The sequence below is a fragment of the Aedes albopictus genome, chromosome 1, assembly GCF_035046485.1.
Source record: "Aedes albopictus strain Foshan chromosome 1, AalbF5, whole genome shotgun sequence".
In the NCBI taxonomy this organism is placed as follows: Eukaryota; Metazoa; Arthropoda; class Insecta; order Diptera; family Culicidae; genus Aedes; species Aedes albopictus.
In genome coordinates this window covers 331572765-331595826 of record NC_085136.1, presented here as the reverse complement: position 1 = coordinate 331595826, position 23062 = coordinate 331572765, and the positions used below count along the sequence as shown (strand labels likewise).

The following is a 23062-nucleotide window of genomic DNA, read 5'->3' as shown; positions in this document are numbered from 1 at the left end:
ACCTTGTTGCCAACAACGTAACTTCACTCCAATGCCGACCATATAGTAGAGCACCATGTTCGTCGGTTTTAGGCGATGTTCCTTCAGTTCCCCGAACGTGTAGGGTCTTTTTCAACTGCGTGTAGTGAGAGCGCTCGCAGTCGCCCACGAGGTGGCTGCCCTCTACCTGGTTCCCTGCTGAATAGTGTTTTCGCTATTCGCTTCCTTCCATCATTTTCACAACGTATCCAGCCCATTGAAGTCTGCCGTATTTTCAACGTTTCACAATATTTGTTTCTTTGTATACTTGGTATAACTCGTGCGTGATTCATGCGCTTGTGCCACACACTTTTTCTTGTTTCCCACCAAAAATTGTCTGCAATACTTTGTATTCCAATTTTTTCCGGCCTACCTCCTTTAACGTTTACGCACAGACAAACAGACGTAGCACATTGAACGATTTTCAGGGAAATCCATCGCCCAGTTCACACTACCATCACCTGGTGGAAAAGTTGCATGAATCACTGTGTTGTGCAATATCGCCAACAGAAGGCGCTAGTGTGAAACGTCGAACGCATAGAAAAACCATGCGCGCGCCTCTGGTTGTGAAAGCCACAACTATGAAAATTTAAAATGTTCGTTGAAAGCGTAGTCGATGGAAATTTCGCAAGTGTTACGTCTATTTGTCTGTGGTTTACGCCTCGTGATCGTAAAGGACTACCGGAAGAATCAGAGTCTTTTACAGAGCGAATTTCGTTTGCGTTTGTAAGTTACGAGACTTAAGCCGGTTACGTAATCCGTTAAAGGCCCTTTCCGTAACTGAAATACGCTTTTTCACTTAACGGGAAACGTCAAAGCCACATGTTACAAAGTGTGCCAAGATAAACAAATGCTTCACAAATTTCACAAATCCCCATCAAGCACTAACACTACTTAGACTGATCTCTGTCTCTACCCGCAATCAAAGTACATGTACAAGTCTTGGTAAAATAATTACACTTATGCCGTTTTTCTTTTTGATCCAGTTCCAACCTGGGTTGGAACTGGATGAGATCACAGTTTGAACCCCAACCCGACTTCGGTTTCGCTTGTACTAAAGTTTTTTGACGTTGTTTGTTTACACATTTTCCGCCAATCCAGTTCCAACCCAGGTTAAAAAAGAAAAACGACACTAGCTTCAGAAACATCGTAAAAAAAACTAATGTATGGAGCACTTTTTTTTTTGTTTTACCTGAAACTTAATAGAACAATGTACTAGCTAGTCAACAGAAGGCAGCAAACGCAACTCTCCACGACTTGAATGTAATTTACATTCACCGCGTGCAGAGTTGCTTTCACAGTTCGTTCACGAGTTTGGTATGCGTGTGCGACCCTAATGCTATTCGGCGAACTTTCAGATAAAACAACAAGGTTCAATTCATCCATACACAGTTTTTTGATAGAATGCTTCTGAACTGAGAAAGTATCAAGTGAATGTATGAATAACTCTTTGCAAATGAATGATCCCATCCCTGTTCCCAGTGAATCACATTTTTGTCAATGTCTATCTACACTGCAGAATCAAACAGGTCCGTGCACAGAAAAGATGGCAAGGGAGGGGGTTTGCGTGATTCCAGCAAAAGGTGGAGGGGCGCATAGTATATAAGACTTCGATAATGGGAGGAGTTTTATCCCAAACAATATTCATGAAAACATTTTGATTGGAGCCTTTGTCTCATGATTAACTCATTTATCCGTACTTCTGGTAGCTTTGAAAGTAGTGGACTTGCAAAATTAATCTTTTGTAAATCAAAGCTTAACTTTAATAGAAGGGAATTCAATAAATTCTTTCATCCAGCTGGGGGTTCAGAGGAATTTCAATTGCTTTCAGGGGCATTTCAAGAGGTTCGATGAGCGTTTTAGAGGGGTTCAGAGCTCCAGTGCCAAACCTAAAACCCCTAAAGTGCTCTGACACCCCTTTAAACGCAATGAAGCGCTCTGATACCACCGAGATCCCCTTAAGACTCTCTGAATTTCTTAAAAAATCCTCTGAAATACCTCTAAAGACCAACCTGAATCCCCCTCAAAAGCTCCGGAAAACCAGTCGTAATCTTCTGAGATTCCATGATACGCCCCTGAAACCTCCAGATATGCTCTGAAATGCCCCCCAAAATTCTCATGGAGTACTCTGAAATCCCACAAGGCTGAAACGCTTTTTAGAACTCAGGTAAGCAATGGAATGCCCCCAAAACACAACTAAAAACTATTCTGAAGCCCCCCTGCAACACATATACAACCTCCTGAAACGGCCATGCAAACCTTCACAAACCACTAAATGTTCACCTAGAAACAGGTCCTTGTAACTCTTTGAAACTCCTCGAGAAGCTCTCAGAGCCTGGAGCTTTTTTGAAACTCCCTAAAAACCCCTGAAATCACCTACAAAAATCCATATGGAACCCCCCAATAGCTCTCCTGCAAATCCCCTAAACCATCCGACTGTTGAATTTTCGTCGATATTTGAAGAAATAAAGTCGATACACCACTGTAGTATCCAGAGCTGTCAGGAAAAGGTTAAACAGTATATTAAACAGTTCAAATATTTATTGGATTTTTATAGCGCACACGCATGCCTTCATTTTAGCGAATAAAAGTGCTCAAAGAGGGCTAACGTTCGACAGCGCGTAGCGCACTATAAACATCAACGATGTGTTGATGCGCGTTTGATGAGCAAGGATGCCTCAGTTTAGTGAATATTGTTGTAGCGGATGGTTGTTCCGTGATGTAAGTGGTGGAAAAAAAAAATCGGCTGATGGCAAAGCAGTCGAATTGGCTGCTTTGTTGTGACTGGATACCACAACCACGTCCTAACTTGAGTTTTTATTTAACTTCACAATTTGTTTTCTTTTGACAAACAAGACCCAAAAATCATGTGTGCAAATAGCATGTAGTATAGTTATTAAACTAATTATTCTATCTACTGTTCGATATCCCTCCAACGCCATGAACTATTGGAACGAATAGGCACAGACAGTCTCCTGGAGACAGGGGTCTCCAGTTAGCCTGGTGGTTAAGGCTATAGATCGCCAATCCGGAGACGGTGGGTTCGATTCCCGTTCCGGTCGGGAAAATTTTCTCGACTCCCTGGGCAAAGTGTATCATTGTACTTGCCTCACAATATACAAGTTCATGCAATGGCAGGCAAAGAAAGCCCTTCAATTAATAACTGTGGAAGTGCTCGAAGAACACTAAGTTGAAGCGAGGCAGGCCAAGTCCTAGTGCGAACGTAGAGCCATAAAGAAGAAGAAGAAGAATAAGAAAAAAGAATAAGAAGAAGGGCCATACTGGAGAAAAACAAAACAAAAAAAAGAGAATTTAAGTGGATTTGAGGATGATTCGGAAAGCTAGTCCCGCGAAAAAAAGCATTGTCTCATGTTATGTTGATGTTATGTTTTGAGAAATCCCATTCCGTATTTTAGTAATTCAGTCGTTCCAGATAATCTTCAAAATTCAAAATTGATTATAAAATTAATGATTAAGCTGATAGGGAACTGGCTTACCTTTCCTAATTTTCACGACATAACCTCTACTTTTATTCGCCAATGGTGATGACTGGTACATGTAGCTACATGTTCTCCGGTGGACTAGAGATGGATTTTAATGGGTGAGCTTGTTTCATATTTTTGTAAAACATTCATGTTTGGATTTATACAATATTTCCAAGAATTGATCTTCACTGTTCCTGTTGATGTTTGTAAAACTATCTGTTTTCGCCCATCTTATATATACATAACAATCTTTCACCTATTTTGTTTGGTTTGTCCCTCTCAGGTAACAATTTTATGCTGTATAAACGTTTCTCCAACTACTTTAAATCAGCCTTCATTTGAACAGAAACTATGCATAAGAGGTACAATCCTTTATTCAGCTCCTAAACGTCTAATTTTGCCGAAGAGATGTTTTGTAACAATCTTCCTTTTATTCTCAGGAAATTGCCTTGAAAAGGAATCTAGACTCTAAAGTAATGATGAGCGTGCGGATTAGGCAATTTCAAATCACGGTAACAACTACGTGATATCGACCCAAATCAATTGAATTTTGAGTGGCAGTAACTAGGCCAAATAATCAAAAAACTACATGAATAATTCGGCGTGAATTCAGTATAATGGGAGAATATTTGCTGCTCATTTCTTGTCTACTTCATTCATGCTTATATACTAGATACATACAGTCATCTCCTAAGCTCGGCACTGCCCTATAACCGCTGATGTTGATGAACTACGTTGGGGGCCCCGTGATGTCGCGCCGACTGCATCTCGAACGTCCCGACGAATGGGTATGTTACGTCGCCTTACGGCTCGAAAGTCGCAATGCTCTGCGATCGGCTCCACTCTCTCGCACCGCCAATGCACTATAGGGCTGTCGCGCGACAAGTCCGTTGTCGCGAAGTCTCTCTGCAGCGAGACTGTGTTGCACTTCCTCTGTCACGCGTCAAGCACGCATGTCGCGGGCATTGCACTATGGTGACGCAGGGTTCTTCGTTCGCCCGACGACGACGAGCTAGTGAGAACTGAACTGTTGTTTCAATAAAAATAAAAGTAAAATAATTCTACATAAAGTATATGACTAAAAATATCAAGAGGATTCATCTGACCATTCAGCAGTACTATAATTTAAAAAAAAACTGTACTTTATGATCACTCACTCGTTGTAAATTTTTCTTGCATTTAAAAACCGATCTTTAATTTTGAAGCAGATTAATTAAAATTTTAAAAGTTCTGCAGAAGCACACAATTGCCAATATATCTTTAAATACTATGTATAACTATTTTTTAAAGTGTTTGTGTTAAGTAACGTTAGTTTATCAAAACCTATGAAAGTAACAAAATATGTTTATTTAAAAACTCAGTCCAACTTTACAAAAACTTGAGTATTTGATGAAATTTCGTGCTGGTGGGTCGCCAAATTCTATACAAATCAAAAGTGGGTCGCAAGCTGAAAATGTTTGAGAACCCCTGACCTAAAAAGGTTGTTTTTTTTTTGTTTTTTTTTTTTGTTTAGAGAGACTTTACCTCTGGGGCATTCGTCTCTGAAAAGGTTGTTATTCCTGGTCCACTAGCAGACTAACGCGCTTTGGGATTTTACCTTTTGTGATTCAGCACTTAGATTTCGAGGTGTGGCCGAAGCACTTAGGTTTTTTGCATGCACCTATAGATTTTCCTGGTTAGGCATTTTTTTACTGGCCAACACTCTAAATAACTGACCGATCACCAGCTTCGTTTCAACCACTCTCGCCTGATCGTGCTATTGTGCAGTGGATGCTTCATGAGGCAATCGTGTGCCAAAGCAGGATGGATCGTGGATGTAATGAAAGTGTGCGAGAGAGGAGCTGCGTAGATACTGTGTCTGATTTATAGCATTTATTTCTGAAGAAATGCACTGCGGGAAATTGTTACTACATTTTGTCGGCATAATCTCGAAATAAGTTTTGGTAACAGTTTATGAATGTATAAATTAATCTGTGGGAATACTGGTTATCAAACTCGGACCTCCTGATTTATAGACACTCAGCTTAGCACCTACACCACACACACTCATATACATATCCTCGAAAACAAGAGCATTACTTGTTGTGTCTGAATAGTCAAGAACATAAGTTGAACCAAGTCTGTATTGAAGCTGAAGAAGCGATGTAGACTTCACGAAAACATGATTGGGTCAGCTGTCAAAAATTAGTTGATTAAAGGCTGAAAAACAGATGATTAATTATGCATGTTGGTGTATGCTTTAAAGCTGGTTACCCAGATGAATAACATTCTATTCAACTTGATATGTGTGCTGATTAAAGAGGTTGAACAAGCCATACTTCAGACCAATATTCAGCTATCATTGTTTTCAGCCATTGACACCATTAACCAGCTATTGTTCAACTAATACTCTCACTGTTCAGCATTCATTGTTACTTGGGTTCTATGTGTCGACTTGGTTTCTATTTGATCGAATTAATATATGAGCGGTGAGTCTTGCACTAATAGTAATTATGTATTAACTCTGTTTTCTCGCCTATTATTTTTTCGCGTTTTTCATAAAATTCACCTATATTTTGGTAAAGCCCATCACTTTGAGGTGCTGACCACAGTATTTTGTTCCTCAATTATATTTCATTTTTTTCCTTTAGTTTTTACGAACCGTCGTGATAAGGTCAGCACAAAGTTTCGGTTCAATATCTTGATTTCATGGAAATAATAGCAAGTAACATTGTATAACGATTCACCAGATCTCCTAATTGCGAGGTCTAAATTGTGAGGTGACACAATTGCTTGTATATGTGTTTTATTTATGCTCAGAGTTGCATGGATCACAACGTTTAAGTTTAAGGTGAATTCTGATCTATTTATGTAACTATCCATCCTTCTCTACTAACAAAAACTCTTTCCCGTGACAACTGTGGAGGGTAGAGTAGTATATACAACCTTTAGTAGCAACGATTGACAAGCCAACATTCTTTCCCTTCTCCGGTTGACCGTAAGGACGTGGCCGGCGTCGTCATTGACCCAAATAAAGTTTAGGCTCTGGGAATGTGTACATTGAGGGTGATGTGCAATTCCGCTAGCTCTAGTCAGTCACTGAGTAGCAACTACGAAGTGCACGGTCACTAATGTTCATGCTTATGCTAAACCTCTCTTAGACGCCAATTTCAAGCAATTTCAGGAATGTTCTAGATGGTTCAAGGAGCTTTACAGGCTTTCAGATGAACTTAAGGGTTTTCAGAGGTATTGTCGGGGCTTTGACAGGGTAGCAGATAAGCTTCAAGGGGTTCTTCAAGGCGGTTTCAGAGATGCTTCAAGACGTTTCCACGATGCTCCATTTACCGTTATTATAAAATAAAATATACCATCAAAACCTGAAACGCCATTCTCGTTATTTATCTATCCTACACCTCTGGGTAAATTTTTAAAATCATCGTTGGGCGAAATTTTGAGTTACGCCCTTTTAAAGGGCCTAACCTCTATAAAATCGAGTTTTCCATAGAATAACACCACATTTCAAAACAGAATCATGAATTAAAGGCATCAATAACAAAAATTATCATGAATAATATTGAAATTTGGTAGTATGCATCCATATAAATATTAGTGGAGTGCATTTCTATCAAAATTAATCATTACGTCAATATACGGTAGGTGTTCTTAGGGCCTATAGAAAATAAACATTTCATCGGTGTATCAATTAAATTTAAAGCATATTGTATTGTGATTCCATATGTATAGACAAGATGTTCATATTACTCTCAGTCAAGGCGATAGTATTCACATGCATCCATCACCAACATTTCAAAAGGACGTAACTGATCTTCAACACAATATCTTCTCCCATAGCTGTAGATCGTATCTCATCTTTCTCAGGACACCAACAACCACTATCGGAAAGAATTGCATTTTCACCGTCCAGTAGTGGTTGTACATTGCGTCGGAGAGATAAAGGTTTGGCTTCAGCAAGCAGTTTCGCCTTTTTGAAATGTTATCACCGATTGAGTTTAAATAAAAGCGAAAGTAACACGGTCGATTTCTCTTCATCGACTCTGTCTTCTGCAAATTAAAGTCACAAGATGCAAATTCAATCGATTTTTCCGATTTTTTGAAGACGCGACTGCTCGAGGGTTGAACTCAATCGAGACTATACTAACATTTAAAAAGTGCGTACCAAACATTGCAAATTTCTGCTTCTTCAGATCCTCCTGAGCGTATTTCCCATTATTCACGTAAACTCTAACCAGTAACAGGTAGAGCAGTCTCCCCTCTATCTCATAACAGGATAAATTTGCATGAATGCATTGAAACACGCCTAGGAGAGATGGAAGAAGTTGAGGCGTTCAACGGTTGTTCCGCCCTTTTCACATGTTGGTCTAGAGATCGTACACTCTCTGTACAGCAAATCTGCTTTAAAAACAATAGTCAAATATGGGCAACTATAAATTAAACAAAATATCTTAAGTTATAACTTATAAAAGAATAGAAAACCAAACATTACAAGGCTAAAAGACAAAAAGTCGAAACAGGCTTCAAACAATCGAACATAATATGCTGCATGAAAATTCTCTCTTTTTTTGTTAATATGTAGGTAAGACCTTTTGTTCCTACTAATTCTACTTTTATTGACCTTGCAAGAAAAAATATCGCGCAAAGTTTTGCAAGAATTTAAAAAGAAATGCGTGTTTGTATTTAACTCTGCGCGGTCAATCCTTAGCTATTCTCCGCACTTATCGTAGAAGACACGAAGACGATATGATGTACTGGCGACGATCTATTAGCGATTTTGAACATTTTTGCGCGATAATCTACGGTTAAACACGCAATATTGTCTTTCGATTTTTTTTTCATTTGTACGTTTTGTCTTCTCAGCCTCAGCATTTCAACAGGGCGTATCAACTTTCCAAAACATTTTTTTTCAGAGCTGTGTTTCCACTTCTAAACAAAAAGAATGCTCCTTTTTCGATGGCTTACATTAGAGGGGCAACATGCAATCTACATCCATAAACGAAGGTGCCGTATGAAAAAGCAGTTATGCCCTTCTGAAATGCTGAAGCTGATGAAGACAAAACGTACAAATGAAAAAAAATGGAAAACAAAAGGTAGAATAAGAGTAAAACTAGCAGGGACAAGAGGTCTTACCTACATATTTTGAAAGAAGAAAAAATTTCACAGTGCAAATTATGCTTGATTATTTGTTGCCTGTTCAGACTTTTTGTCTTTTGGCCTTTCCATATTTTGGTTTTCTATTCTTATAACTCAAGATATTTGGCACACAGACATATTTATTTTTGTTTGATTTATGGTAACCCATATTTTTGACTATTGTTTTTAAAGCAGATTTGCTGTATAGAGTGTACGCTCTTAATATATCGGTGCTAACATTTCAAAAGGGCGAAACTGCTTGCCGAAACCAATCCTTCATCTCTCCGACGCAATTTACAACCACTACTGGATGGAGAAAATGCAATTCTTTCCGATAGTGGTTGTTGGTGTCCTGGAAAAGATGAAATACGATCTACAGCTATGGGAGAAGATATTGTGTTGAAGATCAGTTACGTCCTTTTGAAATGTTGGTGCTGTATGCATGTGAATACTATCGCCTTGACTGAGAGTAATGAGAACATCTATAGACATATGGGATCACAATAAAATATACATTTAATTGAATTTGTTACACCGATGAAATGTTTGTTTTCTACAGGCGCTAAGAACACCTACCGTATATTGGCGTAATGACCAATTTTGATAGAAAATGCACTCCACCGATATTGATATGGATGCATACTCCCAAATTTTCATTTCATTCATGATAATTTTTGTTATTGATGCCTTTAATTCATGATTCTGTTATGAAACGTTGTGTTAATCTATAGAAAACACGATTTTTTAGAGGTTAGGCCCTTTAAAAGGGCGTAACTCAAAATTTCGCTCAACGATGATTTTAGAAATTTGCCCAGAGGTGTAGGATAGATAAATAAAGAGAATGGCGTTTCAGGTTTTGATGGTATATTTTATTTTATAATAACGGTAAATGGAGCACCGTGGTTTCCCAAGTAACCAAAAGTTCCGCTTCCCATGACAAAATGCATTTTCAAGTTCCACAAAGTTCAAATAAGGTCGCAGCAAGGCTCATTATTAGCCTCTTAAGCAGCCAGAAAGTTCCATTCGGAACTGTATCTGAACTTCGTGGAACTTGAAAGCTTTTTAAGAAGTTACTCGGAACTTTGTTGGAACTTTTAGTTCTTTGACGTTCATTACAGTAGCTTGATGTTCTAAGCATTTATCTTTGTCATTTTAACAAAAACATCATTGTAAGCAAATTTTAATTGACATGTTAATTAAATTCACCAAATCAATGAATATGAAGTGCAAATAAAAAAAATATGACGCCCACCAGATTCGAACCAGTAGTCGCTGCGTTAGAGCCCTACACTTTACCGGACACCACAATGCCTTATTTACTTATGCATATGGCACTTCTATGTAGATTTGAACCGGGACCTCCTGCGTGATAAGCTGCCGTCATACCGCTGCGCTACTACAGATACATAATATGGATAAGTTAACCTCGCTACTGTACAAGTGTGCAAACCTAGATGTCGACAGAGGATTGATTCAAGTCAGATTTCATCCGCTTTGTACTTCATCGCAATTGCATTTTTTTTAATTTGCATTTCATATCCATTGATTTGGAGAATTTAATTAAGATATCTATGAAAATTTGCTTATAATGATATTTTTGCTAAAATGGCAAAGATAAATCCTTAGAACATCAAGCTACTGTAATGAACTCCAAGTAACTAGAAAGTTCCAACAAAGTTCCGAGTAGCATCTTAAGCAGCTTTCAAGTTCCGCGAAGTTCAGATGAAGTTCCGAATGGAACTTTCTGGCTGCTTAAGAGGCTAACAATGAGCCTCGCAGGAACTTATGTGCGAAGTTCCAGCAAGGCACATTGTTAGCCTCTTAAGCAGCTAGAAAGCTCCGTTCGGAACTTTATCTGAACTTTGTGGAACTTGAAAGTGCATTTTGTCATGGGAAGCGGAACTTTTGGTAACTTGGGTGCTTAGCTTATAAAGTACCCTCTTATCTGAACTTCTGGTTACTTGGGTTCTATGTATATCAGGGCATCCAAGGGATTTCGGAAGGATTCCCGGGTATTTTATGTGGCTTTCAGGAAACCTTCTAAGACGCTTATGCGGTTTCAGGTAACCTTCTAAGAGCTTCATGACATTCAGGGCATTTGCGTAGTTTTTAAAGACTCAGAGGCTTTCAGAAGACATATTTCAGAGAGGCTTTCAAAACGAACGTTATGAGGGGATACACAATTTTACAAGTGTTCGTAAGAGTTTCAGAGATATTTCAGGGGTTTCAGGGGTGTTTTAGGTGGTTTCAGAAAATGTGTGGTATGCATTGGAAATAAGAGAAATGTCCTTTATGAATAATCCTAGGTCTTACCGGGAATTGAACCCAGGCATAGGTACGCATTTACCGACTGAGTTGTGCGGGCCCTACATAATTGATATTCTGAAATTTTCATTTAGGGTTAATCTATTAAGATACCTCCATTAAGGTAATATTACCCAAATGGAATCAACCATTGGAATACTTAAGACTAGGGAAGGTTAGTTTACGGGGAAGAAGTAGTACGCGGATTTAATAACATGTTCGCGGGTGAGAGATGACGAGGGGTTGGGACTATTTAAGATTTGAAACGCCTCAATAACTCCTGAAGCTCCTGTAAGTCCATGAAGGCCCCTAAAACGATTTTAAACCTTCTAAAATATCATGAAAAGTCTGAAAAGCACACCCCTTCCCCTTCTGAAATCGCCATGAAACTCACCTTACAGCCTATGGAGCACTAAAGCCCCTCTGAAATATTCTGAAATGCATCTAAAACCCCGAAGCTCCCGTAAAGCTCATTTGAGAGCCTAAAATGCCACAGTAAGCCCCTCTAAAGCATCCTTAAGGTGAATATATAACGAAGCCAGACCTCGAATTTTCAAAAGCACAAATCTGAAGAACCGAGGGTTGGTTTGCGCTGAAAAGTTGATCGATTGATCTTCTGGACAGTCCGTTGCAAAACTAGATAAACCAAATAAGTCATGTACCAACAACAACTCGACAAGACAGTTACAGTTAGACGAAACATAAGACCAAAAACGAAAAATTAATTACCCCTGAAGATGACACAAACCCCCAGTGTCGAAACGTCGGGCAAATAATAAACCTCGTTTTCCCAAATTACAAGACTGCGTAGCCGTTTAAATCGTAGGTTGATCGATTGATCACCACCAGCGGTTCAGCAATCAATCAATTTTTCAGCGCAATCCATCTTTTGATTCCTCAGATTTGTGCTCTTGAAAATTCTAGGTGTGGCTTCGTTATATGTATATTCACCTTAAAGGCACCGAAAGATTGAAGCCCAGAAAATCCCCGTTGAAACCTACTGAAACGCCACTGAACACCCTCTAAAGCCTCCGTGGAGCTCACCTGATGACCCAACAAAACCTCCTGAAACGCTCTGAATCACATTGATCGTCTTGAAACGCCTCTGAAACAGTCGTACATTATCCTAAGAAGCTATGAAACCCCCCAAAATCCTTTTCATACCTCCTGAAATGCTCTGAATGCATTGAAACGCTTTCAAACACGCCTCTGAAACTCCATGAAATTTACCTGAGAGCCTGTGAAGCCCTCTAAAACCCCACTACGCAACGCATTGAAACTCTTCGAAACGTCTTGGAAACCCCCTGAAACTTTCGAGAAGTTCACCTAAGAGCCTAGTATGAAAACGCCTTGAAACGCCTTTGATCCCTCCGTTAGAAGATCATCTGGGACAAGGCAAACCTCCAATATCCCCATTAAATCCTTCGCATTAAATCTCCTTGCAACGCCTTTGAAACCCCCGTGAAATTCACCTGAGAGGCTATGAAGCATACTGAATCACCTCTAAAAATCCTTTGACCCCTACTGAAACGGCTTGAATCGCTTTGAAATGCTTCGAAACGTTTTTGAAACCTCATGAAATTCACCTGAGAGACTATATATGAAGCCCTCTAAAACGCTCTTAAATCTCCTGAAACGCTTGAAACCGTCTCTGAAACCCCCTCTACTATTGAAACTCTCTTTAAAGCTCTTTGAAACGCCACACGATCCCCTTTTTAAATCTTCTAGCCACTCGTCCTTCTTGAACTTAATGGCAATCTAGAAATCTATTTAGGTAATAAACTGATTCAATTTAGATAAAACATGTATTTAGATAGTCTCTACTCGTTAACTAAATGGAGGTTCTAGTGTGTCAATTTTTAAATGATCAAATGAAACCAACGTACAAATTTCTTCTAGTGCACCAACAATGTTGCTTGGATTTACGAGCCGGGGGATTTCTTTCAAACCATAAGAAAAAATCGCATAAAACGCATGGTCTGCTTCGTTTTTGAGATGATTCTTAACCAACAATTCGTGTTTAATGTAAACATTCGAGACAATGTGATGTGCGTTACCTAATGGGATATAGATTCAACTTTTAGTTGGGAATGTGGGCGCGCCTTACATTCCGGACAGGAACTTGGCCTTGAACTCATCGGCACCGGCCTGGTTCAGGTCGTAGCCGGGGGCGTTCTTCTTGCACCGTTCGAGCCATGCCTGCACGTTGGGATACTTGGAGAAGTCGAATCCGGCGACCTCGTAGGTGGCGGCGGACGCGGCCAAGCTCAGATCGGCAATGGTCAGCTCATCGCCGGCGGCGTACTGGTGGCCCTCCAGGAAGGTGTTCAGGAAGCCGACGGCCTCCTCCATCTTCTTGAAGTTGTCCGGGTTGGCGGGCTGCTTGGCGAAGATCTGCGGGTACCAGTAGTCTCCGAAGCGCTGGTAGAACACACCCATGTCGAAGTAGAGGCGCTGGTTGACCAGGGCGCGCTTCTGCGGGTCCTTGGGGTACAGTTTGTCGTCCTTGCCGTACTTTTCGACCAGGTAGCCCATGATGGCGCGGGATTCCCACAGGGAGAAGCCATTGTCGACCAGGGTCGGGATGGTATGCTGCGGGTTCAACTGTGGAAGACATACACTCAGGGAGGTTAATTGAGCTTGTACAGGGTTTGGATAATTGTTGACGGACATGCTATCCTGTGCGGTTGCTTGTCGTGACTCTGCTGTTCGGGAAGGGAAGATAAACAACTCTCGAGATATGCAAATAACGATGATGTGAGATTTATTATCTATTTGCAATGCCCCCTCGGAAACAAAATAGGCGCTATTCACCGTTTCCATACTACTCAAGATAAGATAATGGTAAATCAAAATCAAAGCCTACTTCGCAGGTGCTTGAACCTTTTCAAAAAATGGTCGGGCAGCCTCTGCCCACGTTCGGTTAACGTCGGCAGCTGGAGCTACCTTCTGGATTCTTCCGTACCATTCGTGAACATTTTTGTAACCCGAAAAGTCATACCCAGCTACTTCGAAGGTTGTCAGTGTTGCCAGCACACTCAAATCTGCCAGAGTTTAGACAACTTCCTCCGGCGATACGCTGTTGACCACACAGAAATGTGTCCAAGAACTCCAATGCCTCTCCGATCTTCTTGTAGTTCTCCGGGTTTGCCGCAGCTCCTTCGAATATCTGCGGATAGTAGTAATCTCCGAACCGTTGGTACAGTGTACCCATGTCAAAGTACAGCCGTTGATTTACCACAGCTCGCTTCTGTGGATCTTTCGGGTAGAGCTGTCCTCCAACATCATCTTTCGCGTATCGGTCCACCAGGTAGATCATAATCGCTCGTGATTCCCACAGCGAAAAGTCGCCGTCCACCAGCGTTGGCACGCAGTGTTGCGGGTTGAGCTTGAGAAACAAACATCTACCTTTAGTCAAAGTCTTCCAACAAACTCAGAGAAATCAAAACCATGCACTTTTAGTGATTCAACAACTCAAAAAAACTTTATTCACGAACTTAACAAATTCAAACACCCGCCCCCCTACTTCTCGAAGTACTTGGCAAACTCCTTGCAGCCGGCTTCGTTCACGTCCGCTCCGGGAGCTTCCTTGCGCAACCTGGCGTACCAGCTGGCCACGTTCGGGTACTTGCTCAGATCGACCTTGGCCACATCGTACGAGGAAACCGTCGCCAAGATGCTCAGATCGGCAATGGTCAGCTCATCACCCGCAACGAACTTCGAATCCTTGAGGAAGGTGTTCAAAAAGTCCAGCGCGTCCAGCATCTTCTTCTCGTTGTCCGGAACGGGGGCCTGCTTGGCGAAGACCTGCGGGTAGAAGTAGTCGGCGAAGCGCTGGTACAGCGTACCCTGGTCGAAGTACAACCGCTGGTTCACGACGGCACGCTTCTGGGGGTCCTTGGGGTACAGTTTGTCGTCCTTGCCGTACTTTTCGGCCAGGTAGCCCATGATGGCCCGGGACTCCCACAGGGAGAAACCGTTGTCCACCAGGGTGGGGATGCAGTGTTGGGGGTTGAGCTGGTTTTATCGTGGTGGGGTGGTGGGTCGGAGGGTCGTCCATGGAGAGAAAGGGGTAGGGTTAATTTGATTATACGTTTATCGATCGGGTCAATCACACAGAACATGAATGTGAACGAATACGTAGGTACGATAGGTGCGGTAGGTGGTGGACGATTCAATAAATAGAACTGTGTAGTATATTCATCAACTCGTGAAAGTGCGCGGATAGAACATAAATACATGTAAACGAGTTCTAGTTAAACTTATGGAAATTATCACTTATGATGGTTGATTGCAGAACACAGAAAAGCATGAGAAAGTATAATATGCGGAAATTTTGCAAAACTTCGGAAGGCTTATTGAGGAAAACTGTGTAGTCTCTCACCAAATACAAAGGCCAAGAAGCCAGAGTGCTGAAAGCTAAAACTATGGTTGAGAGACGTTGTTGAATGGGGAGAAGGTTGCTGATTCGGCGAACAGATAATACACCATAGTGACTTCGGATAAGCAATTGTTTTTAATTTTGTGGCATTGAATAGAGCTTTTGCCTTGATTTTTGATAGGAAATGATAGATTATGTTCATGAAGGTTACAAGAACTGGGTTTGATTTAGCGATTAATCAGATAAATATTGAAGTCGAGAGGAAAATGTAGTCTGCCCAAGATAAAATGATTATCACTAGATGATATCAACTTATCTAGTTAAATGGTCTTAATAAGTACTTTAAAAAAAAATATTGTCGACAGTAGAGGGAGCATGAATTGTATCACCGTATGATTTAGTGTAATATATGATTCTTTCATAAATATCTGCAAGAATTTCTACAGAAATTCCCACAGGAGTTCCTTCACAGTTCCTTTGAAAAAGTCTTCCAAGGATTTTTGCGGAAATTTTGTTCAGCTTCATTAGGGAGAATCCTTCCGGAAATTCATCAAAACATTCTTTGAAAAATAAATTACATGGAACACCTTAGAAGTTTTTCCACGAATATTTCAGATTCCAAGGAATTTCTCGGATTTTTTTCATAGATTCCTTCAGAAAATTCTACAAAGATTCCTCTAAAAATTCTTTTTTTTTACAATTTTTTCATAAATTCATTCAAAAATTCCTGCACAATTTCTTGATATTTTTTTCAAGAATTCTTAAATTCATTTAGAAAAATGCTGCAAAAAATCCTGTAGATATTTATTTAAAAATTCTCTTCTGAAATATCTTTTAGAAAATCTTTCAGAATTTTTTTCCGAAAGTTCGGGATTTTTTCAGCAATTCTTCCAAAACCACCGAAAACCTTCGGTAATTTCTCCACCCTCAGAAAACCTTCGGTAATTTCTCTAAGGATTAATCTAGAAGATATCATAGGAAATCCTTCATGGATTCCTAAAAAATCCTGAGATGCACCCGGAAATTTGCTTCAGGAATGACTTTAGAAATTCCTTTAGAGATTCCTTCATGAATTTGACTGGGGATTCCTCTAGAATTTTTTCAAAAAAAAAAAACTTAAAGAATAATCTGGCATGGCTTGCTTCAGAAATCCTCGAAGGATTCCTGTAGAAAACTTTTCAAAGACGTCTTTAAAAAATCCTCCATAGTTTTCTTTAGAAAATCTCACAGGGTTCCCTTTCAAAAATTCTCCCGGGAAGATTCCCAGAGATCCCTTTGGGATTCTAATTTTTCAGCGATGCCTTTGGGATTTCTCTAGGGATTCTTGCTAAAGTCATTCATTCGGAAGATTTATCCAGGGATTCTCCCACAAGTTCCATGTGAGTTTCTTCAGAAATTTCTCGAGCAATAACTTATTTCAGAAATTCTTCCATGCATTGCTGCAGAAATTTTTCTAACAATTTCTTCAGAAAAGATTCCTAAGAATATCTTCAAAATTCCTCTCAAGATTCCTTCTCAAATTTCTCTCCGTATTCCTCCAGGAATCCCTCCGCCGGTTTTATTTGGGAAATCTTCCACATATTACCTTAGAAATTCCTTCATTCAAAAACTTCCAGAGACTTTTTTAAGGAAAATATTAAAGGGGCTTCTTTAGAAACTCATCTTGGTATACCTTTAGAAACTCTCTAAGAGAATCTTTTATTTTTTTCAATTCAACCAAAGTTTGCTTGAGAAGATTTTCCCAAAAGTTCCCTCAGAAAATTCTCCATGGATTGTCAAAGAATCCTCTAGGAATTCCTTTGGAAATTCCTCCGGGGATTCTAAAGTGATTTAGAGATTCCTCCAAAAATTTCAACTTTATTACCATAGAAAAAAAAACATGGGTTTCCACAAATATCCTGCTAGGGCAGAGCTACCGGTTTTTTATTTGAAAAATCTATATGAATATTTTAGAAAATCTGTATTCCTTCAAAATTCTTAAAAAAAACTGTATCCCGTGCATACTCCGGTGGATAAAAAATCTGTATACCATATAAAACGCAATCTGTAAGACTGATAGAAAATTGGTATAATATGAATATATCTGTATTATGGCAGCTCTGCTCAAGGGTTTCCTTTAGAAAATAATGAATGTCAGAATTTCCTCCAGTGGTTACTTCAGGAACTCATCAAAGGATTTTTTGAGAAATTCTTCCATGGATGCCCTTAAGTATTCCTTTGAGAATTTCTGCACAAAGTCATTAAGCCTTCCTTCAGGAACTACTTCAGGAATTCGTTTTGAGCTTATATCCTTGATTTGAGGAGCAACTTAGTTGTCTTATTATTTGGCCATTGCAGTAGTTATGAACAAGGTGCACAAGGAACTGACACATTTCATGGCCAATTACCAACCAATTACCGTAACGCAGGTGATACAGCCCACCATATCTTGACTTCAAGAGCACTGATTTTTTTTTAAAAGATATTTAAAAACACAACTTTTTCAAATTGAAACAATTCTGAAATGCAAATGTTAAAGGCAACGTCTGCTTTCGCAAAACTGTTCACGACTTCGTAGAATCAATTTAACCCTTAAGATTGATTGGTTACAACATTTTTCAGAATCAATTTTTCAGCATTTTCTGCAAAATGGATTTTTTTATAACTTCGAAGTTTAAAAAAATAATAAGTTCAGTTCAGTTAAAATTTCAGGTTAATTGATGTATTGCATTTTTCCTGTTGATTCCTCAAGAGTATTTAGGGAAGTACCGTTAGGGAACAGTTTAATTTGGAACTCTTGTAGGATTCCCAGAGAAAAACTAAGAATTTCAAGAAAAACAAAAAAACTCCTGAAGGAAGCCTATCAAACTTGAAGGTTTCCTACAAGAAACTATTGGGGAACTTCTTGAAAGAACTCCTGCCCGATTCCTAGAAAAAAAAAACTTTGAAAGGATTCCTACAATGAACTCTTGGAGAATTTTCATAAGTTTTCTATAGGAAACATCAGAAGGAACTTCCGGAGGATTCCCAAAAGTTACTCCAGGAGAATTCCTAGAAGGATTTTCAGCAGAAAAATTCTTGAAAAAAACGCAGTACAAATCAAATAGCGAATATAGAGAGAATACTGTAAAATCTCTTGGAAGTATTCAAAAAAGAAGCTCCAAAAGAAATTCCCGCTACACCAATACCAAAATAAAACTCTTGCAGGAATCCTAGAATTTTTTTAATTAATCCTAGAGGGGTTTCCTGAAAAAAAAACCTCTTTGAAGAATGTCAGAAGGAATTCCTGACAAAATCCTAGAAAAACTTTTTCTGTCATCCTAGAAAGAGACTCAGAGGGAATCCTAGAAAGCTCTTCTGGAGAAATTCAGGAAGAATTTTTGAAAGATTTTTAGAAAATTATCTTGGAAGAATTTCCGTAAGATTTCCTAAAAGTATCCCAGAAGCAGCTTCAGTAGGTCCCCTTAAGGAATACCTGCAGGAATCCTTCTGTTAGCGCCATTTTAAAATCTGGTTTCCAATCGTGTATAATTGATAAAACAAAAATCGCAGCATGTAAGATGCCAACTTACATCCCTCGTACGCTCCATAGATTTATTTGAAAATTTTATCAGGAACTCCTCCGTAGAGATTATTTCAGGAATTTTCCATGGAATTATCCTTGGCACTTCTTCAGAAACTGGTAGATGGGTTTCGTCAAAAATTTCTTTCGAAATTCTTCCTTGGATTCCTAATGGGAGTTCTATAGGAAATTCCTTCAAGGACTAAAACCTATGTTCATGCTTGTATTCTTCCATGTATTTCTTCGAACATTTCTGAATAAATTTCTCCAGAAATATTGTCAGAATTTTGTGCAAGAGTTCCTCTTTGGGATCCCTCCGGAAGTTTTTGTTGAAAGTTCTCAAGATATTCTTCAAGGAATTCTTCCAGGGTTTCTCCAGGAACTTCTACAAACGTTTCTGCAAAAGATGCAATTTAAGGAGCATTTTTTTTTTCGAAGGTTCGGAGATTATTTCAGACATTTCTATAACGATTTTCCTCATAATGTTTGCAGAAATGATTGATGAAAGGAAGAGGTTCCTTCCTTTCTACTCTATTCATTCATTCAGACCTTTATTCAGAGATTCCTTCAGAGTTTTCAATAGTCTCTCGACAATTCCTTAACATATTACAAATATTATTTTATTATCCAACAAATTAATTTTTCTATCCCCAGTGGTTCTCTAAGGAATTTCTCTTGGATTTTTTAGTGTTTCTGCAAAATTTCCTTCCCTTACTTTCTCGAGATAGAAGCTTAGGGATTTCTGTGTACAAATCCCTTCAGAAAAAGTATAAGTTTTTTTTTGAGAATTCCTTCAGAGGTATCATCAGGAAATCTTCATAGGATTACTTCGAAAAATCCTATAAGGATCCTTTAGAATTTTACTGAGGGATTTCTTCAAGAATTCCACCAGTACTTTTGTCTACGATTTCTGCCGGCATTTTTTAAAGTTTCCTTCAGAAATTCATCTACGGATTTTTCCCGGAATCCATCCAGAAGTCTCTCAGGCATTTTTTTTCTTTTAATTACTTGCAGTGTTTATCCATAGATCTCTCTTGAATTATTTCTGAGAATTTTTAGGGCATTTCAAAGTGTTTCATTAGGTCATCTCCTGGGTATTATCCTAAGCGTTTATCCAGGAATTGCTCAAAAGATAACTTAAGCATTTGCTTTAGGAATTTTTGTCCAGGAATTTCTCAAAAATCAACAAGGAATTTCCAAAGATATCTCCAGATTTTTATTAAGGATTTCTTGAGAAAATCCTGCAGGGGTTTCTCGGAATTCTTTCTGGGATTTCTTCAAAAGATAATTAGAAGAAAGACAATTACACCGTCTTTGGCCAGAGGCCGCTGAATTTTACTGACATTAGGCAACGGACAGCACAGTGGCCCAGTGAAGAATTTTTCGTTCGACGAAAAGTTTTCTCCAACTAGAGCGGGAATCGAACCCACACTGCGAGGCTTACGAGACACATAAACGACTGACGTCGCTAACCGTTCGAGCACGATGCCTACACAAGACACAAGAGTTCTTCAGTAATTTTTGTGAGATTTCTTGAAGAACTTTTGAAAAATCCCCACAGGAATATCTGAATCAATTTTGCAGGGATCTCCAAAGCCTTCCCAGTTCCAGAAGATATTTATGATGAACCACAAGAGCAATTTCTATAAAAATCCTGTCATTCTTGGAGAAACATTGGAAATAATTTTCAAAACAGTGTAGATTTTTAAAGAAATTTTCAGAAGAATTTCTGAAAAACTCCATGGAAGAACTACTGTAGAAATCCTCAGCTGAATTTCCTTGAGCAGTCACTAAAATTTTGAAGCAGTCTATGTACATAAAAATTCTTGCTCGAATGAATTTCAAAAGGAAACTCAGCAGGAATTTCTGGAGAATCTCTGTTGAATTTCTGAAGAATACTGAATACTGAGCTCGTGCAGAAAACTCTCTGGGAATTACTGCCTGAATCACTGAAAGTAATAAATACTGCAATAATCTCTGGAGTAATTTCTACAGGATGGCAGAACCTGAAAGAACTTCTGAACAAATCGCTGTCGAACATTGGGAAGGAATCTCTGGAAATATTTCCGATGAATTTCTTGAATTTCGAAATAATTTCTAAGCCCATATAAATATACCTTAAAAAATTCTTGGAGAAATTCATAAGGGAATATCTGAAGAAACCCCTTAAGAAATTTCGTAGAAAACCACCGTACGAACTTCTGTCAGAAACCTTGGTAGATTTTAAGACCGGATTTCTTGAGTAATTTCTTAAGGAATGTATGGATCCACTTTAAAATAAATCCTTGGAAAATTTGGACTTGGAATCTGGACAAACTTATGAAGAAATTTCCGAAAGCATCCATGGCAGAATTTCTGAAGTATTCCTGGGATGATTTTCTAAAAAAAAATCGCTGAAAGAATTCCTGTAGAAACTTCCGCAGGATTTTTGGGTGAATTTCCAAAGATAATCATAAGAAACTAATAAAATCCCAGGAAACGAAAATTCCGAAGAAGTTTTGGTAGATGTTTTAACCTTTCGAAGCCTGAATTTTTCCGAGCGTATTAAAGAGGTTTTTTTCCATGTATTTCTGTGGTTTAAGTGCTGAACAGCATAGGAAGGGAAGAATATGAAACAAAATATTTTTTTTCAGGAAACCCCAGGATTAGGTCAGTCAAACTGTTCTTGAGTTTAAATTTTAAAGTTTACGGATGTAATGGCAACTTCTTTGAATAAACAAAGATAGATAGTATCAGATCAATCGGGATATCCTAAATCATCCAAATTGTTCTTGTGTTTAGATCATAAAGTTTATGAATGTAACGGTAACTTCTTCCATTATACAAAGCAACGATTTGTAATGCATCATGTCCAGTCAGTGTTCTGAAAGTTCAAAAGACAGTATCAGATCAGACAAGATATCTTAGGTCATCCAAACTGTTCTTTAGTTAAGATCTCAAAGTCTACGGGTGTAACGGTAACTTCACAGACTACACAGCCTTGCAAGTGTAGATATAAAGTTCTGTACTCCATAAACGATTGGATGACCTACATTATCATAAATCTATCATGAAGTTACCCTTGAGAGTTAAGAAGTTCATGAATTCTATTTGGTTGTGTAACGTCACTATTTAAAACGGAATCACCTCATGTTACAGTAGTTGTTTTTTTTTTATAAAACTAAGCTCCATAACAGTAAGGATGGCCCATAATATCCCAAAAATATATAACAACACTTATTGTTCCTCGAACTACTTTGGTAAATACAGCGGATGTAACACTACTTTACGTACTAGCTTCTATGTATTATCACATGTGTAAAACTGAAGCTATGGTCTCAGAATTAGTTTGGTTGATCTGGAATATCTCAAAACTATTTTGAAATGACTCATGAAATTCCAGGGGGATTACAAATTATAGTTGGAAGTATGATACAGTTCATTGTGAGAATAACTACTGTTACTGTCAAGAGCTAAACTTCAGGACAGTTTGGACGACCCTTGATGTCCCAAAGGTTCATAATAATATACAGGGTGTTAGGTTCCTGAGTGTAAACTTTTTAAAGGGTGATAGTGGACCATAAATGGTGAAAAGTTCTATGCATATGGTCAAATCTCAACCGTTGCGTAGTTATTGAACGTTCCTTGTTTTTGACTATTATTGCATTAACTTGCTATAACATGGAAATGGTCAAACTTATCGCAGTTTTTGACCCTTGTTCGATAGATTATTGAATGTTCTATCAAATGGCATCTTTGAATCGATTGGTTTAGTTAAATAACTAAGTTTTCTAGAGCAAATAGCTCAAAAGTAAAATGCGTAATAAATTAAAATTCTTTCCTAGACAAAGTTCAAAATATTTGCACTCAGGAACCTAACACCCTGTATAGTTGACCTCAGATTGGTTCAGTAACCACGATTGATTATGCAACTTTACTCAGTATATCAGATATGGCTGCTGTTACGAGTGTAGATCTGAAGTTCTGAACTCCAATATAGTTTGGCTGACCTGGAATATTCCTAAAGTATCTCTGAATGGTATTTGAGATTTCAAAAGCATCACGAATCCCAGTAGATTATATAATGCTATTATTTATGGCAAGAACACACGTAATCATTCTTGTAGATTTAAAGGACTTTAGTACAGGACATTTTGGAACACCTTTTGATATTCTTGACGACGGATAAATGAATACATATGAACGTAATCCATATCCAAATTCAGC

General features: G+C 38.7%; 2 protein-coding genes across 2 annotated transcripts in view; both read right to left on the bottom strand.

Moving 5' to 3' along the window:
- Positions 1 to 13037: 13037 nt before the first annotated feature.
- LOC115253692 (glutathione S-transferase 1-like) lies at positions 13038 to 14253 on the bottom strand. The gene is made up of 2 exons (XM_062842206.1): positions 13936 to 14253; positions 13038 to 13538 (listed from the first exon to the last, which is right to left on the bottom strand). The coding sequence occupies exons 1-2, from the start codon at positions 14251 to 14253 to the stop codon at positions 13038 to 13040; spliced, it is 819 nt and encodes a 272-aa protein (XP_062698190.1).
- Positions 14254 to 14390: 137 nt separating this feature from the next.
- LOC109424792 (glutathione S-transferase D7) overlaps positions 14391 to 23062 on the bottom strand; it is a 51358-nt gene continuing 42686 nt past the window's right edge. Inside the window, exon 7 of the mRNA XM_019699977.3 lies at positions 14391 to 14951. Within this exon, the coding sequence (XP_019555522.2) occupies positions 14457 to 14951 (495 nt within the window). The 3' untranslated portion in view covers positions 14391 to 14456. The remainder of the gene's footprint in view (positions 14952 to 23062) is intronic.

Coding starts and splice junctions, on each gene's coding strand:
- LOC115253692 (XM_062842206.1), bottom strand. CDS start 14,253: ATGATCTACCTGGTGGACCGATACGCGAAAGATGATGTTGGAGGACAG. Junction 13,539..13,935: donor ACAACCTTCGAAGTAGCTGG/GTATGACTTTTC, acceptor TGTCTTCCACAG/TTGAACCCGCAGCATACCAT.